This window comes from Eumetopias jubatus, unplaced genomic scaffold (assembly GCF_037043125.1).
Source record: "Eumetopias jubatus isolate StellerSeaLion01/CBP00866 unplaced genomic scaffold, mEumJub1_p1.0 scaffold_6, whole genome shotgun sequence".
In the NCBI taxonomy this organism is placed as follows: domain Eukaryota; kingdom Metazoa; phylum Chordata; class Mammalia; order Carnivora; family Otariidae; genus Eumetopias; species Eumetopias jubatus.
The window spans coordinates 97,849,595-97,867,458 of record NW_028274812.1 but is presented as its reverse complement, the minus strand read 5'-3'; the positions used below and the strand labels follow the sequence as shown (position 1 = coordinate 97,867,458).

General features: G+C 42.1%; 1 protein-coding gene across 2 annotated transcripts in view; it reads right to left on the bottom strand.

The window, feature by feature from the left end:
- GCLC (glutamate-cysteine ligase catalytic subunit) overlaps positions 1-17,864 on the bottom strand; it is a 47,636-nt gene that overhangs the window by 22,109 nt on the left and 7,663 nt on the right. For both annotated transcript variants that reach the window (XM_028097742.2, XM_028097741.2), the window contains exons 2-3: positions 1,911-2,023; positions 931-1,113 (exon numbers count right to left, since the gene is read on the bottom strand). In XM_028097742.2, coding sequence (XP_027953543.1) covers positions 931-1,113; positions 1,911-2,023 — 296 coding nt within the window. The remainder of the gene's footprint in view (positions 1-930; positions 1,114-1,910; positions 2,024-17,864) is intronic.

Sequence of the window (17,864 nt, the reverse complement as noted above, 5' to 3'; positions counted from 1 at the left end):
AGACCAGTGGTAGGACTCTGAACGCCTGAGTTCATTATGGACATCTATCAGAAAAAAGAGGGAGGGTCTAAAAATAGTTCTAAGTGTTTCAGTCTATGGATACCAATCCCCAAAGCTCTTTTGAACCCTGGCGAGGAAGCACACTTGGCCACAATCCGACAGCTAGCTAGCACAGGTAAGTCAGATTTACAATTTGGTAGAACTGCATTCCTATGCAGAGCTCCTATGTGTAACTGTACGATATTTAAGTACCTCATTCTAGCTAAGAGCATAACTTCACTCTTTATGGGTTATTTTATATTTGTTTTTAGCAACTTTCAGCCATAACTAGATTTGATGGCAACCTGTAAATTTCCTTTTCAACACAAGACTCAAACATGGCCTAATGACCCCCCTCGTTCACAGTCAGGATATATCAACAGTGGCCTGGGAGCACGGATGCCAGCCCTCCACCAGGTGACCATCCCACCACCAGGTGACCATCCCACCAGCCACGGGCACCAGCATCTGCCAGCAGGCAGACAGGCCCGAGGAAGTAACGGTGAGAGTCGAGGGAGAAGAGCACCTGATAATCATCAGACTCAGCTACTCCTTAGAGGGTCAGAACTGCTTGGCAGATGCGCCGCTCCCTCCACCCTGGCCTGGGGTGGATGCCGCCACGATGCTAGCAGTCACAGTGGTCCTCACGGTCTTGCCCACTGAGGCCAGACGAATGCTCTCACCACAGTGCCCCGGGTCACCACCCACCTGCTGAAACTGGCATACAAGTTTTGCCTGTGGCTCTAACAGATTCTATCAAATGAAGCATATAAAGTATGAACTGTTTGTAAAGTAGGAGAACTGTACGGTCAAATGCTTGGGTCATGATCTGTTCCTTTAGAACCTAAAGCTCTGAACGATCTGCTGGGGCATGTTCATTTAGGAACTAACCTGGGAAATGAAGTTATTGTGCAGAGAGCCTGGTTTTCTCCTAATAAAGAAGTTGCTTCCTTCCGACGTTTCCTCATGTTGTCTTCGACTGTGTTGAACTCGGACATCGTTCCTCCATACGGCTGTCCAGGTGTGCCTTCAATCATGTAACTGCCGTACTCTGGTCTCCACAGAGTAGGATGGCTACAGAGGAGGAAAAATTCCATTCCCTCATATTTTGCTGCCGTCTACTCAATTTTTAGAAGTTTTTAAAAAGTCACTTCCAAAAATGGAGACACCACTCCATATAAATGAAGCTAAGAACTCCTTTACAGTTCCCAAAGGCTGGTCATTCTCCCGAGCTCTTCAACTAGGTGAAGGTTAGAAGTACAAATATCCAAAATATTTGTAAGTACCTGAAAACCACACACAGGCCACTCGCTTTTCAAGACAAGCTAGGCCGCTTTGTGAGAAAGCAGAGGAAGCCACAAGGGCTCTTTTAGTTCACTGCTGGCCTCCAAACTCAAATGCTGCCTCCCGAAGTCCACGGAGTAGGAAAATGGAACTGAAAAGTACATGCCCCTTCATCTCTTTGTCTACTTAGAGAAATATTAAAAAACATTCTACCAAACAAACTCAGTGTAAGTTTTATCTGGCACCATGGTTTGGGATCTCAGTAACACTCTGTCCATTTTTTTTTTTTTTTTTTTTAACATTCAGTAATAGTAAGCAGGCTTTATACTGTGTTGATAGTTCTAAGTGCTTAAATACATTATGTATTTAAAATGTCAACACCCTACACAGGACGTATTACTATCTCTACTTTACAGATGAGGAAACAGAGGCCCAGAGATATTAAGTAACTTGACCAAGGTTACACCCAGCTATGAAGTAGGGGAACCAGGCGATGCCATCCTGCCTCCTATATATCTGAAGAACGATTCTACTTTAGTAGTTCTAGCAGGTTCAGAAACACTAAAGCAACCCTTTTATCAGCTTACTTTGGGTTTGTCCTTTCCCCCTTTTCTTGTAGAGTTTCAAGAACTTCCTCTCCAGACAGGACCAACCGGACTTTCTTATTTTCATGATCAAAAGACACCAACATGTATTCCACCTGTTGAAAGTAAAAGAAAGATTAACCTCCTTCCAGACTCATGTTCAGGGACATCTTCAGGAGAAGGCAGGAAGACGTGAAGGCTGGAAAGGACCCACAGTAACTTGAGACAGTCACATTTGCTTACGATACATGGCACACAATGACTGTTCTTTTGCATAATATGAAAAACTGGAGAAAGCGATCAGTCAATAGGGCCACTGTTTGAGAACCAGAACTCATTCCTTCATTACTTCTTTCTTAATGTCCCAAAGAAAAGTCAAGATACCCATTTTGACAGATTGTACTTCAAAAGAGAAGTATTTCAAAGCTAAAATTCTATAAATTACAATTACAAAATGCTGTGTTTTTAAATTTATTTCTTCAAGTGGCTTACCGTAAGTTTACGAAAATGGTTATCTGAGCAGATTATCATGGTAGATTATCCTCATTTACTGGCAGTTTATTAACTCCCATTTAAGTCTCACTGTTGGAGAGTTAAATCATAATCATAAACACACCAGTATGGAGAAGTTATTTTAGGAGTTTCAGCAATTTAATTTTGGTTTTTCAAGAGTAACTTAAGACAGCTTCCCCACCCTGAAACCATATGCAATTTACAAGGCAAGGTGCACTAGTGCGTTTATAACAATACCTGGTGGAATTCTGATAAAAATCAGGAGTTAAGTACCAGAGTGAGACTTTTCTGGGCAGAGTACAAATAGAGCCTGCTTTTGTTTTCCCTGAAATCACATGCTTATAATCATGATAGTTGGTGTAAACAGTGAAGACTATGAATCATGATTTATGGCTGAAATAAAACATTATCCATATGTAAGTGAAAAGGTATGGAATCAGACCATTCAGGCAAACACTTCAAAGTACCCTTGGACAAGTTACTGAGACAGAGAAAAGAAAAGGTGATCAACTGGTGCCCCACGAAGCAGACCAGTCAGCAGAAATATTTTGTTTAGCTTATCATAAAAAAAAGAAAAAAAAAAAGCAACAATACATCCAGTATCAACCTGACGTTTCACATGTAAATCCAGATTTCCAGCCTTAAAAACAAATACCCAGAAGCCCATTTCTACTGGGTGGGGTATGAGCTGCTCTCCTCTGAGGGGGCATGCTCTGGTCTGCGGTGGCCTATTCTTACTTATATGTACCTGCCTGGTCTTGGACGGTGTTTCAGTTAGCCATCCATTACCACAGACAGTCTGTGTTCAACAAGAGACAGTTTTGCACCCCAGCTAAGAAATATAATTATAAAGGGGAAAAATGTTAGTAACCATAGAAAATAGCCTGGCAGGTTTAAACAGTAAAAATTAAACTTCCAACTACCTTTTATTAAGTTGTTGCTATGGACTGAATGTTTGTGCCCCACTCCCCCAAATGCATATGTTGAAGCCTTTAATCCCCAGTGGATGGGATTAGTGTCCTTATTAGAAGAAATGAGAAAGATGATCTCTCTTGCCACCATGTGAAGATACAGCAAGAAGGCAGCTGTTTGTAAGCTAGGAAGAGGGCCCTCATCTGGAAATAAATCTCCTGCCACTTTTAACCTTGGACTTCCCAACCTCCAGAACCATGAGAAATAGGTCTGTTGTTTAAGCCACCTAACTATGGTAAATGTTACAGTAGCCTGAACTAAGATAGCTGTCTTACTGATGAGTTTAAGTTCCCATTCTTGCTTTTCTATTAGAACTTTTTAGTTCAAGAAATAGGTAAGACTCTTTGGTTTAGCTACATGAACCAGAAATGTGAAATTTGCACTTGTATAATCACTCAATGTCAAATGCCTGAAAACTGTGGGCTGCAGAATCCGGAATTGCTCCCAGATTTAAGTACAGATAGCTATCCAGGAGTCCTAGATCTGGATGGAGAAGCTAAGAGCTGATGGAACAAGAAACTTTGCTAAGTCTCAGGATGGATATTTAAAAATATCCTAAGTGTTAGAAACAAGTTTACTTTTAAATGAACATAATGAGAAAGGGTATGCTGTGAATTTTCATATGTGGATCCTAATCTCCAAATCCATCATTTGAAGTAGGCATGATCACTTATTTTACAAATGTGCAAAGATGCTCAGAGAGGCTGAATAAACTGCCCAAGGCCACAGCATAAGGGCGGGGATGTGAACCTAGTCTGCTTGGCCTCAAAGCACAGCACACCTTGCTGCTAGGACTCTAAAGGATGCCAATCTTGGTTAGTAATGATAAGCTTTTAGAAAAAACGTTAGAGGGGCACCTGGGTGGCTCAGTGAATTAAGCGTCTGCCTTCAGCTCAGGTCATGATCCTGGGGTCCTGGGATCGAGCCCTGCATCGGGCTCCTTGCTCAGCAGGGAGCCTGCTTCTCCCTCTCCTCCCGGCCTGTGCTCTCACGATCTCTGTCGCTCTCTCTCTTTCTCTCAAATAAATAAAATCTTTAAAAAAGAATCGTTATAAGCTATATGAGGCAGGAACAAGATATAATAGTGGTTGAAAATCTCACAAATTGATTTTCTTTTATGAAGTGGGCCTGACATCATAGAGACATGCCGTTACAGTTATAGATTTCAACAGATGCCTTAGCCCAGGTCTGCCTCTCTGAGGAGGAATCTTCTACTTCAGTACTTCCTCCTTTGATCACTGGCTCCAACACATCTGCAGGGAATCATCAATTATCTGTGTTCTCTTAACCAGATAGCACGTTTCCTTCAAGACAGATGAAGAGATACGTCCTAGCTTACTGGGTTGCCATCATTTATCTATTACCAAAATGAAGAATTTTTGTACCACTTATATAAGCTAAAGTGCAGTAACTCGTTGGTTTCCTAGTTTTGAAATAATGGAAATCCTTAGTTTTCAAACTCATGAGACCATGAGTTTAGAGCATGGGAAAGGCAGAAGAACAAAAAGCTCAAACTCAGGCTGAGTTTTATTTTTTTTTTTTAAAGATTTTATTTATTTGAGAGAAAGAGCACATGAGAGGGGAGAAGATCAGAGGGAGAAGCAGACTCCCTGCCGAGCAGGGAACCTGATGCGGGACTCGATCCCGGGACTCCAGGATCATGACCTGAGCCGAAGGCAGTGGCTTAACCAACTGAGCCACCCAGGCGCCCAGGCTGAGTTTTAAATATCAGCCAAAAGGATGACATTTAAAATGCTTACAAACCAAACTCTCCTTAATTAAAAAATAATCATCCATGATATCATTAAGCAAATGAAACAGAAACACATCAGAATATTTACCCAAGGAGACAAAAAAAAAAATAAACGTGCTTACTTTTGGATAAAATGAAAGTTCAGTTAGAAGCCTTAAGAACTCCCTAAACATTTTTCAAACTCAAATTTAAGGTGCTCGGAAGTAACCCCGCCCCCCCAACCCCAGTCGCTTTGATTTTCTGCCTCAGTGCTCAGGATGGTTCTTTCAGCTCTTGGCTTTTTTGTTATCTTTTTAAACCCTTCCCCCATCCACCTCAATACATTTATGTTTATTTCTAACTCTAGGTCTCACAAACATCAAATGATTAACTCGATCTTTCCTAACAGCCAAACTAGAGCCAAAATGGAGTTTGGTTCAGTGAGCTAGCTGTTGAGTGATAATAAAATGACACATTAAGGCAATTCTTTCCCCATGTAGAATACCTAATGCCACAGGATTTTATTGTAACTGGATTTTGTCCCCATCTTAAACTTCCTTTTTGCATCCAAAGGATGAGAGAAAAAGACATAATCAGAGAAAATAACAGAAGGGACATAGAGGCCCTTCTGAACACAAGAGATTCCAAGGATCAAACATACCTGCTTCCTAACTTCGAATAGCATGCGGGCGACGTTAATCAGAGTTAGAGCAACATCTATGTACACTGCACACGTACCCAATCCCGAAGGCATTATAAGTGGTCTGCAGAGTGACTAATTCAAATTTGTGTAATCAATATAGTATTTGGAAGTAGCAAAAATAGCCCCTGGGATCTATTCCCGGTTCAATGTAACTTAGGGACACTGCTATATGGTACCCATCAGTTATCTTTTTAAATGGGGGGAGAATAGACGCAATCGAAATAACTTACCACTGGGTGAGACACTCATTTTAAAATGTGCCCTTTTTCTACAAATGAAAATTAAAATTTAGATTTCATTGCTAAAAAGGCTAAATTTTATCCCACTAGGGTAAAAAGCCACTAATATCTCGGAGCTGCTGCATCAAAGACAAAGGCCCATTCAAAAGACTACTATGTAGGCTATGTATTATAGAGTGTTGCTAGGAATGACCTGAACACAATAACCCACTAGTCATTCAGTGCAGGTTTACACAAGCACGGGGTGCTTTATGTTCATCCAGAAGCAGGCCAACAGAAGTAAAGAATCTTAATTGAGGGTGATGTAAGTACTCAGGACAATGCTGGATGTATAGTAGACCGGGAAATACTTGTGGCATCAGAGTTCAAGATAACAAGAGTAACTGTTAACATCAAAATATTAATTTTTTTAGGATTTACGTTGTCTTTAAATGGCATTTACCACTAATTTAAAATAAATTTCCTTTGTAAAAAAAAAAAATTTTTTTTTTTGGATACTCTACCATGAAGGCTTTCAAGGAGCTTATGAAAGGCTAGACATTTTATAAAATTTCTACTCCCTGGAGGTAAAAATGGTGTTTAATTAGGAAAGCAATCTAGGTTCTATAAGAGTTAGAGGCAGCTCCTTGTGTTTAGGGAGGTTCTACTTTGAGAAATTCTTTTGTCTCCAGCCATCCTACCGAAACTCAAAATTTGGGGTTCAGGGCCAGCTCCTCTACTCCACTGTTGGTAGTTGTCTTGATGCCTGCTGGAACTACCTGTCGCTTCTCAGAGACCCAGTTTTCTCTTTACACTAACTCCAAAGCAAGCCCACAGCCACTTTGAGGGTTAAGGACCCAGTTAGAGTTCATGACCAATCAGCACCCAAACCCACGATCTTGCTCTCTGCTCCCACCCCTCTGTCCTTTTACCCAACCAGGCCCAGTATTGGGTAGGTGTTGGCAATACGGTGAAGAATCAGGCAGGTGTGGCTGCTGTTCTCAAGCTTCCACTGTGGTTCTCAAGCCACAGCCAGTAACACAATAGAGCCAAACGATCTGGGAGAGTGCTCGGGATGACCAAGCAGAACTGTGCAATATGCAGAACTGATCCAGTCTAGGGGATCAGAAGGCTTCTTGGAAGAAAGGGCCTGGCCAGACGAAGGAGAGGGTCTACTGATGTTTCAACAACCTCCCAGAAGATTCCCATGCTTTCCCCAGCCACCATTCTGACTGCAGCACAATCACAGGTCTGGCTGCTCAGAGATGCAGATAAACTGGGTCCACCCCATAGAGATCACGCCACAACAGTCCTTCTCTAGATTAGAAGCAGTTTTAAAGCTCGCAGCCATGCCTTCTGTCCAGAAGACTGTTTTCTCACATGGCAAAACACAAATGACCATGGGGCGCCTGGGTGGCTCAGTCATTAAACGTCTGCCTTCGGCTCAGGTCATGGTCCTAGGGTCGAGCCCCACATCGGGCTCCCTGCTCGGCCGGAAGCCTGCTTCTCCCTCTCCCGCTCCCCCTGCTTGTGTTCCCTCCCTTGCTGTCTTTCTCTCTGTCAAATAAATAAATAAAATAAAATAAAAAATACAAATGACCATTATTTTGGGGCACACTCAACCATCCAGTTGGATGGCATCCATTTCGATACCTAGCAAGATACACAAACTTAGAGCACCCAAAGAGGTGCTAGCTGCAGTGATGCTTATTTTTAAACACCTGTACTTAAATAAGGAAGACCTGCATGACGAGACCAAAAGAATAGCTGTGCTTCAAATAGCGAATCAACTTGAGTAAGAAATTCTAATATGGATGTAATGAAATTTGATGTGGCTCAATGTGATTGAAGGCGGACTCCCAGGTGAGACACATCTAACAGCATTGCAAATATCAAAAACAGTGTTTTATGCGGTAATGTCTGAACACTTTTGGGGGACTAGTAACCATAAGGTAGAATCTGTAACACATGTGCTTTTGTACAGCCTTGTTTACGGTGAGGTTTTAAACTGCTAATAGGTTATATTAAACTGCCCTATGGTCCCCAAAGAAATGCTTTAGTATAGTTTAGTCTAAAGTCCTATCAAATTCTTAAATTATTGGATGTATTTTGACTTTCTCTCCTACCATGAAATGTCATTTCATACCACAGAATTACACAGGGTGTACTCTAGGGAAGTTTACACTTTAGGAAACCAAAATAAATGTGGCCTCACCCTGACCTGGTCTTCTGTTGGCATCCTAGATTAGGACTTCAGCTTACAGAGTACGCTGCTTTTTATTTATAATGTTAATCTCAATTTTAACAATACATAACATCAGTGAATTTCCTGTATGATTCAGTGAAGTAACTTCCTTGAATCATTATCTTGGCCCACACAGAGAAAAATTTTTCACATGCCAAGATTAGTAATACGAAGAAACCTAAGTGAAAAAATTGAAGACTGTAAAAGAGGGAAAGAAGGGGCGCCCAGGTGGCTCAGCTGGTTAAGCTGTCTGCCTTTGGCTCAGGTCAGGGTCCTGGGATGGAGCCCTGTGTTGGGCTCCCTGCTCAGTGGGGAGCCTGCTTCTCCCTCTCCTCCCTGCTTCTGCTGTTTGTCTCTCTCTCAGATAAATACTAAAATCTTAAAAAAAAAAAAAAAAGAAAAAAAAAAGGGAAAGAAAATGGGAGTTGCCGGGGAAAATAAGAGACATAATGACACCTTTCACTAAAGAAAAAATATCACATTGTCCATTCTAGTAGATAGGAGGCACATGTGGCTATTCAGATTTAGATTTAACTCAAATTAAAAGTCCAGTTCCCAAGTCCCACTAGCCACATAGGGCTAGTGGCTACCCTACTGAGTAGAGCAAATATTTCTATTACTGCAGAGTTGTGTTGGACCACACTGGACTAAATAAAACCCAGAAGAAACCACAACCCTGGAATTGTACCTGGGCTTACTAATTCATGACACAGGAAATCCCTCAAAGTAGATCCGCTTTCATGTGCTGTTAAGTAGCATGAGACATTTATTTTCTGGGCCTCTGACTTTATGTTTTTTTTTTTTTTTTTTTAACCATACCACTACACTTCAGGCATGTATCAGTTTTAATTTTCTGATGGTTATAAAGACCATGTTAAGGGACTTAAGGGACACCTGGGTAGCTCAGTTGGTTAAGCGTCTGCCTTCGGCTCAGGTCATGATCCCAGGGTCCTGGAATCGAGACCCACATCGGGTTTCCTGCTTGGCGGGGAGCCTGCTTCTCCCTCTCCCTGCCACTCTGCCTACTTGTGCTCTAATAAATAAAATCTTTAAAAAGAAAAAAAAAAAAGACCATGTTAAAGGCATTCCTACCTTCTTTCTAATCAAATCTAGCAGAACCTAACCAGTCTTCTCACACAAATTAACCTCACAAAAGGTAGTTCCATCAAGTTACCAATGGTGATGTTTCCTGTGGCCACCAACTTAACACAGGCACTCAGCAGTTAAAACAACCCTAAACCTAAACCAGAAGACAATTCCTCCTGAAGAAACAATATTGTAAATATAGTTTTTATTTATCTCAAAACATCTGTACTTTAGACCTACAGCTTCTGGGTTCTAAGGACAAATGAATTCCTTGGCTCTTTCCTGTGAACATATTCCTCTGCTAGAATCCTGGTCACCACGTGGCTAACAAGAAAGGAGGTAACCTGGTCCCCATCTAGATAGAGGCTGCTTTGGATCGACTGCTCTGCAGTGCTCAGTGTTGCAGGTGTGCATCATGAACCTCTGAGGTGGCTCCTACCAGGTGTAGGTGAGTTAGGGCTTTAGCGGGGGGGGGGGAGGGGGGGGCACGCTGGTGCTGCAGAGAATACCCACTCTCCATGGTGGTACCCAGCTCTGCCTGAACACACTCCTAGAGCTGGGCAAGCAAGAAAACAAGCACATTCAAGGTATAAGTTAGGTTGGCCTAAATTCAAGGACTGCCCGAGAAATAGAAATTTGGAGTTTTAGTTTTTAGAACTAGTGGTAGACTAACCCATCAAAGGGGTTAAAAAAAAAACAGTGCTTTCTAAAGAGACTGAGAGCCAATGCTAAAACAGAGAAATTCCACCTCCAAAGTGACTGCTGTGCCCAGAGGGGCTCACCTATGCCCCCAGTGACAGGGCAGGGGGTGGGGGGCAGGGATTGAACACCTCCAAGTTTAATGCTATACTCCACCATCACAAGAATCGAGCACAGACACTCTTTTGTACTCACATCTCAAAGGCAGCATCAAGGTTCCCCCTCAGGAATACCACCTGGATGTTTGGGCATATCCCACTGAGAGCATTCTAACCTTAGGTTGGGATGTGGAAGATGGAGACTCCTGTTCACGTAAACTCCTTTCCTGCCCTATTTGAAATTCATGTGAAAGAGGTAAGTCGAAGCGCCTGATTCTGGCCCACTACCTGCTGCCCGGGGCTGAGGCTGGCACAGGCTGCATGACTATCGAGTGAGGTCAGCCCGATGATCATATAAAGGGCTCCACTGCCAGCAGAAGATTAGCTGGGGAGGCTGCAGTCACGTGACTAAACCCGTTAGCATTTGTCCTGCAGACCGAGAAATTTACCAAGCATATTCAGAATTATAATTTTGAAAGGATGGGGGCATTTCCCGAGAAGGGAATCACTGGCCATCTGGTAATGAAAAATACTGACGCATCTGTGGCTCTAAGACATTTATATTTTCACTCAAACAAAAAGCCTACTTCCTTTATCACCACCATCCCTTCCTCTTCTTTTTTCTGTCCACCTTCAATCTCATCTTGGGTTGGAGCCCATTAAGACGGTCAGAGTGCTTTTCCTCCTGCTTTTTTGGGAGCTGGTATACGGGGGCAGCAGGCTTTGGAGTTCATCAGTTTCTGGGAAGGAGTACGTAAAAACTGCGTGTAAACTGCCTAAAGCAGAAGTACACAGCACCACTGAGATGCTAGTGGCTATTGTTTTGTAGCTCGTGGGCAGGGGTGAGTTTATTGAGACAGAATAGAGGTGTTTTCCAAATGTCGGTTACAACACTTGTAGTGAGCCAAAGTGGGCTGTAATCCACATTACATAAAGATCTTGAAATAGAGACTATCAGAATAGGTCACTCTTGGGAAGGGAAGTACCATTTCATCAAAATATTTCATTTGGCATTTGTTTCAGGGACTACAGGACTCAGTCAAAAGTGAAAGCTGATAGTGTGGACCACCACCTAATTCTGCAATCAAGTAGTTCTGGGTTCCTGCACCAAGCAGATCTGCTCACTCCCCTCTTTGAAACTTTCAAGCGGCTCACACTGAACAAAAAACCCCACACCCCTCACTCAGAGCATTAGGGCCAGTCTTTTGGCTAGGCCTCCTTTGTTTCAAACTTCCCTCTTCCCCACCATGTTGGGGCCACACTTCTGTTTTTCCAACAACCAAGTCAGGGTCTTGATAGCACTTCTATTCTCTCTGCTTGAGAAGATTTCACCTCAGCCCTTCAAACAGCTGGCTCCCGTGGGTCTCAGATTAAGTGCTACCTTTTCAGAGAAACCTTTGCTGACCACCCCACTCCCTCAGCACTAGGACCTCCTTCTTGTCCCCATCCCCAAGGGGGCACCACCCTGCTCAGAACAGTCTTAATTTTCCCTCTTTTCTTAGAAATATTACAATTACAGACATTTGGAATTTGTCTGAGACTCTGGGCCTTAGTTTCATCATTTGGAAAAATGCGGGGGGCGGGGGGGAGTCCCTTCCAGCTCTAAAGCAATACAAGTATAACCCTGCTTTTCAAAAATTTGAACCAAGCCATTTCGTTTGTATGACAGACCTACAATTAGCAAAGGTTTCCCAGTTATCGGAAAGCACAGTGTTCCTATAAAACCCTGCTTGTGTTCCCTCTCTCGCTGTGTCTGTCAAATAATATCTTTAAAAGAAAAAAAAAACAAAACGAAAACCTTTCGTAAGGGGAATTGGTATAGAGAGAAGAGTGTTCCCTGTTTTCCAAAAGTTTGTGGTAGGCCACTTGCTTTTACAAAAGACCTACATTAGCATGGTAACTGCTGCCCCCCCACCCCCGATAAAAGCAAAAATCCTCTTTGGATTTCTTTTGGTTAGTGAAAAACACACTAATGTAGATCTTTCATAAAAGCAAAATGCCATAATGCGAAACTTTCAGAAAGTGGGGGATAACTGTACCTGTTTTTGCTAAATGAAAGAAATCTGAAGGTTTTTTTTTTTTTTTTTTTGCCTTTACAGAGAAAGGTGAAAATAGCGTTCCCCCAGCAAGCCCTTATAGACAAAATGGGCATCCCAAACATAGAGAATGTAGTCAAGTCCCTTCCTTGGGAACCACACCAAGCATGTCAGCCTAAAGCAGGCATAGTTCTGACCTGTGTCAGTGAGCATCTCAGCTTTATCTTGGTTTATTTTGTGCATCCATGAGCAAGATATGTCCTAAAGTATCAAAAAAAAAAAAAATCTAAGGTTATTTTTGGGGTCTGGGAACACTCAAAATTTTTTCCATATATATTAATGGTAATTGCTTCTTCTCTTTACACCATTTTGAGTTACAAAATGTTTCATAGGGATGCTCTACTTTTGGTTGGTGGGGGAAATCTATATTTCTGTATTTCTATTAAGCTCTTCTGGAAATTCTTATATGATCATCCATTTTTCTTTCACCCTCAAATATGTTACTCAGTCTGCACTGCCAGGAAGGTAATTTTATTCAAATGCATTGTCTTATTACCCAAAGCTTACCCATTTTAAGCATATATCTCTTAAAAATTTTTATGTATATGTCAGTGGAAGTCTTTCTAAAATTGATTACATCCTCTTCTGCTAGCAACTGGAAGATCCTAAACACATTTTCATTTTTTATTAAGGCTTCAGACTTCATTAGCAATTTCATTTAACTAGAATCACAGCAGAGCAAGGTTCTTTGAGGTACAACGGGCTGCCACGTCTAGATGTGCTTTTCACAGCTGCTCTCTGAATCGGCTGATTTGTTTATAGTTCATCCTGAGCTGAGAAACCAGATGCCAAGCTTTCAGGAATTGTGTATTAAGTGAGTGCTCTCTGGGTAAGGGCTTGAGACACTTTTAGGAGTAAAGCGCATAAACTTTGTACTTAGAAGCCTTTTGTTTACTTCCTAGTCCTCTGAGTACTAAAGCCCCCAGGATCAGGACCGCTAGATATAATTCACCACAGCAGTGGCAGCCTTGGGGGACCAAGCAGAGAGGACTACCACGCTTAAGCACAGGCAGGGCTGTCTGAAAGCACGCTAGATAAAAAGGTCACTTGCAAGTACCCAACTTGTGTAAACATGTGAACATTTCCACAAGGAAATGAAGGACACAGTCCTAAATAACCTCTTCAGGTTTGTCTGAGGTTTAATGTGCTCAGAGCATATCCTTTCAAATAAAAACTTCTTTTCAAATGAAAAAAATGTTAACTTTCAGGGTTGCAGGTCATGCTGCAACCCTGAGCTCTTGAAAACACTTCAGACAAGTGCCAACCAGCTTTTACAGGTACTTCCAGATCTTGACTCTCTCTCCAGAGCATTAAAATATGTGAAGCCCCGTGTACCCCAGCCCATGACCCCTGCAGGTAATCCACATGGGGCAGAGTCACAGCCTAGATTCTTACTAGCTTCCAGGAAAAATGTCATGGAGTCTCTTGCCTAACAGTTTTGTTTTAACTCTGCTACATCAGCATTCAGGAGGAAAAAAAAAAAAGAAAAAGCGTTAACCAAATCCAAAGGACTGAAAAAAGGACCTCGGGGGGAAGGGAGACAAGACCAGTGGATCTGTGTGAACATTTATGCAATGAGGAACATCTGGTTTGGAGTTCTTTTGTAATCCTGTTCTGGAAATAAGTTGAACTACCAAATCCCAAGTGGTCTGACCATGACAGACACAGAAAACCTAAGAATACAGAAATCTCTCCAAATAGTGTCCAACAAAATTGTAGCCATATCAACTCTCCAAGGATATACCAATCCAGATAACCAAGGTTTCTGAATACCTATCAAGATAGATCCAAAACGTGGCGCCTGGGTGGCTCAGTCGTTTAGTGTCTGCCTTCAGCTCAGGTCATGATCCCAGGGTCCTGGGATCAAGCCCCATATCGGGCTCCCTGCTCAGCAGGAAGCCTGCTTCTCTCTCTCTCTCACTCCCCCTGCTTGCCTTCTGTGTCTTTCTTTGTCAAATAAATAAATAAAATCTTTTTTTTAAAGACTTTATTTGAGAGAGAGAGAATGAGAGATAGAGAGCACGAGAGGGAAGAGGGTCAGAGGGAGAAGCAGACCCCCTGCTGAGCAGGGAGCCCGATGCGGGACTCGATCCCGGGACTCCAGGATCATGACCTGAGCCGAAGGCAGTCACTTAAGCAACTGAGCCACCCAGGCGCCCTAAATAAAATCTTAAACAAAAAAAAAAAAGATATATCCAAAATGAGCTCTTTTGGCTAGAAGTCTGAGGTTTAATCGTGTTTCCCTAACGTCTTAAATAATGTCTGAGAAACCCAATCTTTAAGTGGAGACTCAGGGACATCATTCTAAAATACTCAATCCATTACAATCATTTTCAATATATTACAGAGATAACTTAACAGCCATGGAGGTATTACTTAAGTGATACCCAAAGTCACATGCTATCCAGTTCAACAAAAATAGTTCAATTCTGTTTCTTTCTAAAATTATAATCAAGATTTCAAGGACCCCATGAGCTGTGAAAACATCTACGGGCTTTGTGCCATTTATTTTGGCCAGAAACCAACTTTTGCTTTTCTCCCAAATTCTTAATATGTTCCAGATAGGCTGTTGCCAAAGCCTCCAGTCCCTCCCCAACCAGCAAATCCAGTAGCTTCACTTCAGTTCCCATCCTTCCACAGCTCTTGCAAGCGTGCTCTTCTTCTTCCTGTACATGACAGGACTACTACCCCTCACACGGTTTCCTCTCAGGATCCCACGCGTATTCATCAGGGTTCTGAGGCACCGCCAAGGTTTCTTCTCCCTGGGCTAGCTCGCTCTCCACTTTGGTTTTAACCACCATCTTTAGGCCTGTGGCTGCCCCGCCATACACACAAGTCAGCTCAGATGTTGCTCCAGCTTTCTCCTGTCTACCTGATATTTCTACTGGAGGAGTACAGGGCTCCTTAAAGGGTTCTAGACCAGAATATCTAAACCAACAGTTCCCCGAGGAACCATCCTTGCAGGGAGTCTTACTCACTTGGTCATCTTTGCCAGCAACGCGTATGAGAGACATAACCTAACCCCTCATGTGCCAGGTCCTTTCACTCCTTAAGTATCTCTATTTTTTTTTCCCCTTAAGATTTTATTTGTCAGAGAGAGAGAGAAACAGAGAGAGCTCACAAGCAGGGGCAGAGGCAGGCAGAGGGAGAAGCAGGTTTCCTGTGGAGCAGGGAGCCCGATGCAGGGCTCAATCCCAGGACCCTGGGATCACGATCTGAGCCAAAGGTAGACGCTTAACTGACTGAGCCACACAGGCACCCTAAAGTATCTCTTTAAGATACACAAATCTTTATCTCTAGAGTCCTAGGCTACACTCTCTTCTCTCTCCTAGCAATGACATGTCCTCTGCAGTGTGGGCTCCTAATCTCTAGTTACTCCTCCCAACCCATTCCATTTCACACTATGACCAAAGGGGCCTAGAAGAAATCCCCTGTACCAGTCTTGGACTTACAGTACTATGTCTCCTGACATGGCCTATTACAAAGGACCTTCTTCAACCTGAACCCAACCCACCTTTCCAGCCTCAACTTCTAGCCATTCCCTTTTCCCTGCTTTGGTCCTGTGTTACAGCAATACTCCTTCAACATCAGGCACCTCCATAATCTCACATTTGTGCATTCCCTTTCCTTGCTTCTCCATCTCCCTTTGAGACCTTCCATCCTCACCTTCCATCCATAAGACTCCCAGGATCTCTAAATATACAGCAAACTCCTCCTCTCCTCCCTCCCACTCGTCCACCCCACTGCCCTCCACCAGAGTGCAACGGTAGAGAGCTTCTCACTTGTCTTGATTTCTCTCTTCAACCCCATGACCTAACACAGGAAGTCCTTCATATATAGGAAGTACACAATACTTAATTTAAAAATTATCCATCATGGAAATAAAGCTTTTAGTGTTTTGCCATATGTAAGTAAAACTTAAATATCAGTTTTCAAGAAAACATTTTTGCAATACCATCTTGCTTTTAATAGAAAACTTGTGAGGCTTAAATAGGCTTAAGACATTAAAAAATTTCTAGAAACCTAGTATCCACGGCTTTATAATTAGGTTACTTTGTCAGTAGCCAGTGAAGTATATTATCTTAGACCAATGCTAAAACCCAAAAGGTGACAGGGTAAGGAAATAGATTCTACCATTTCTTGTATTCATTTCCTGACTTTTATAAGTTGAATGGAATTTAGAGTATTCTGAAAGTTAAATTGTTAAAAAGACAACTAGAAACTATATATATGTAAACATTCAATTCAAAACTAAACAGTAGGTTTTTGTGATTAGTCTTACAGATGAGCAAATTGTGGTCTTAAGAATTTAAGTTCTGTATCTAAGATCACACACTCATTCAGGGGAAGACTCGGGGCTTAGACTTGCATCCTCAAATTAAAGTCTATTCATAAAATGTATGCAAACTTTTCAAATAATTCTGTTTTCACCAACTACCCAGTCACAGGATGAAAACAGGGATACTAAGTGATGAACATCATAGCATAAAGGCAAAGAAAATCCTGACTTTAAAAAAAAAAACTTGGCTAAGGGCACCTGGCTGGCTCAGTTGGAAGAGCATGCAACTCAATCTTGGGGTTGTGAGTTCAAGGCCCATGGTGGGTGTAGAGATTACTTAAAAATAAATATTTTATTAATAAAAAATAAAAACTTGGCTAAACTTTGGTTGCTGGAGTTATCTTATAACCATGAGGGCAGCCAGCCTTTGGATAAAGTTTACAGAGAAAGGAGAACAGAGCTGAAAGGATAATGGAAAAAATGGGAACCACTTCTACTTCTGCTCAAGATGGAGTAAAAGCAACCAGTTTTACCTTCCCACCTGAAATAGCCAAAATGAGAGTATATGGAATAGCTTTCTCAAAACACTGGATAGCAGTAACACAAGGCAGAGATTCCTGAGATATAGGGGAGAAAAGCGAAGTGAGCTCTTTAATTGCCCCAACTTACTGCCTGGAAGAGAGGCTCTAGGATCATGGGCAGGAAGATGAAGCAGAACCTGGAGTACTCCCTGAATTGGAGAGAGAGAGCTGAAGGACTGAGGAAACCAAATCAATTAGAAACTTGGACTTGGACTTGATAGGACCAAGTACCACAGAGAAGAGAGCCGCACAGAATACCCGGAGATCTGCAGAGGGTTCCCCCTTAAGGATTCAGTAGTACATCAACCCATACAGAAGGCAAGTATCCAACGCTGGGGCCAAGTGTATTCCCACAAGCCAGAACAGAATAACCCCTAATTCAGGGGCAATGGGGAAAATATTCACAAAGGTCTTGCCTCAGTAGAAGGATTAGCCCTAAACTACAGACTTCTCCAGATCTGCTTAATTATAAAATCAAGACCTCAAAGGATTGAACTACCTCCAAATAACTGTATTGTAGAACAAGGCTTAAAGAGTAGTTAGGAATATACAAATAAGAAGCAGCCAACAAGGTAAAATTCTTAATATCTGACATCCAATCAAAGATAACCAGGCATGCAAAGAAGGAAACTTATCCAGAAAAAAATAAAACTGAACTTAATCTTAAATAATAAAGACGAATCAGCTAAGACATTAAAACTGTTGTTATAACTGTATCCCACATATTCAAGTTTA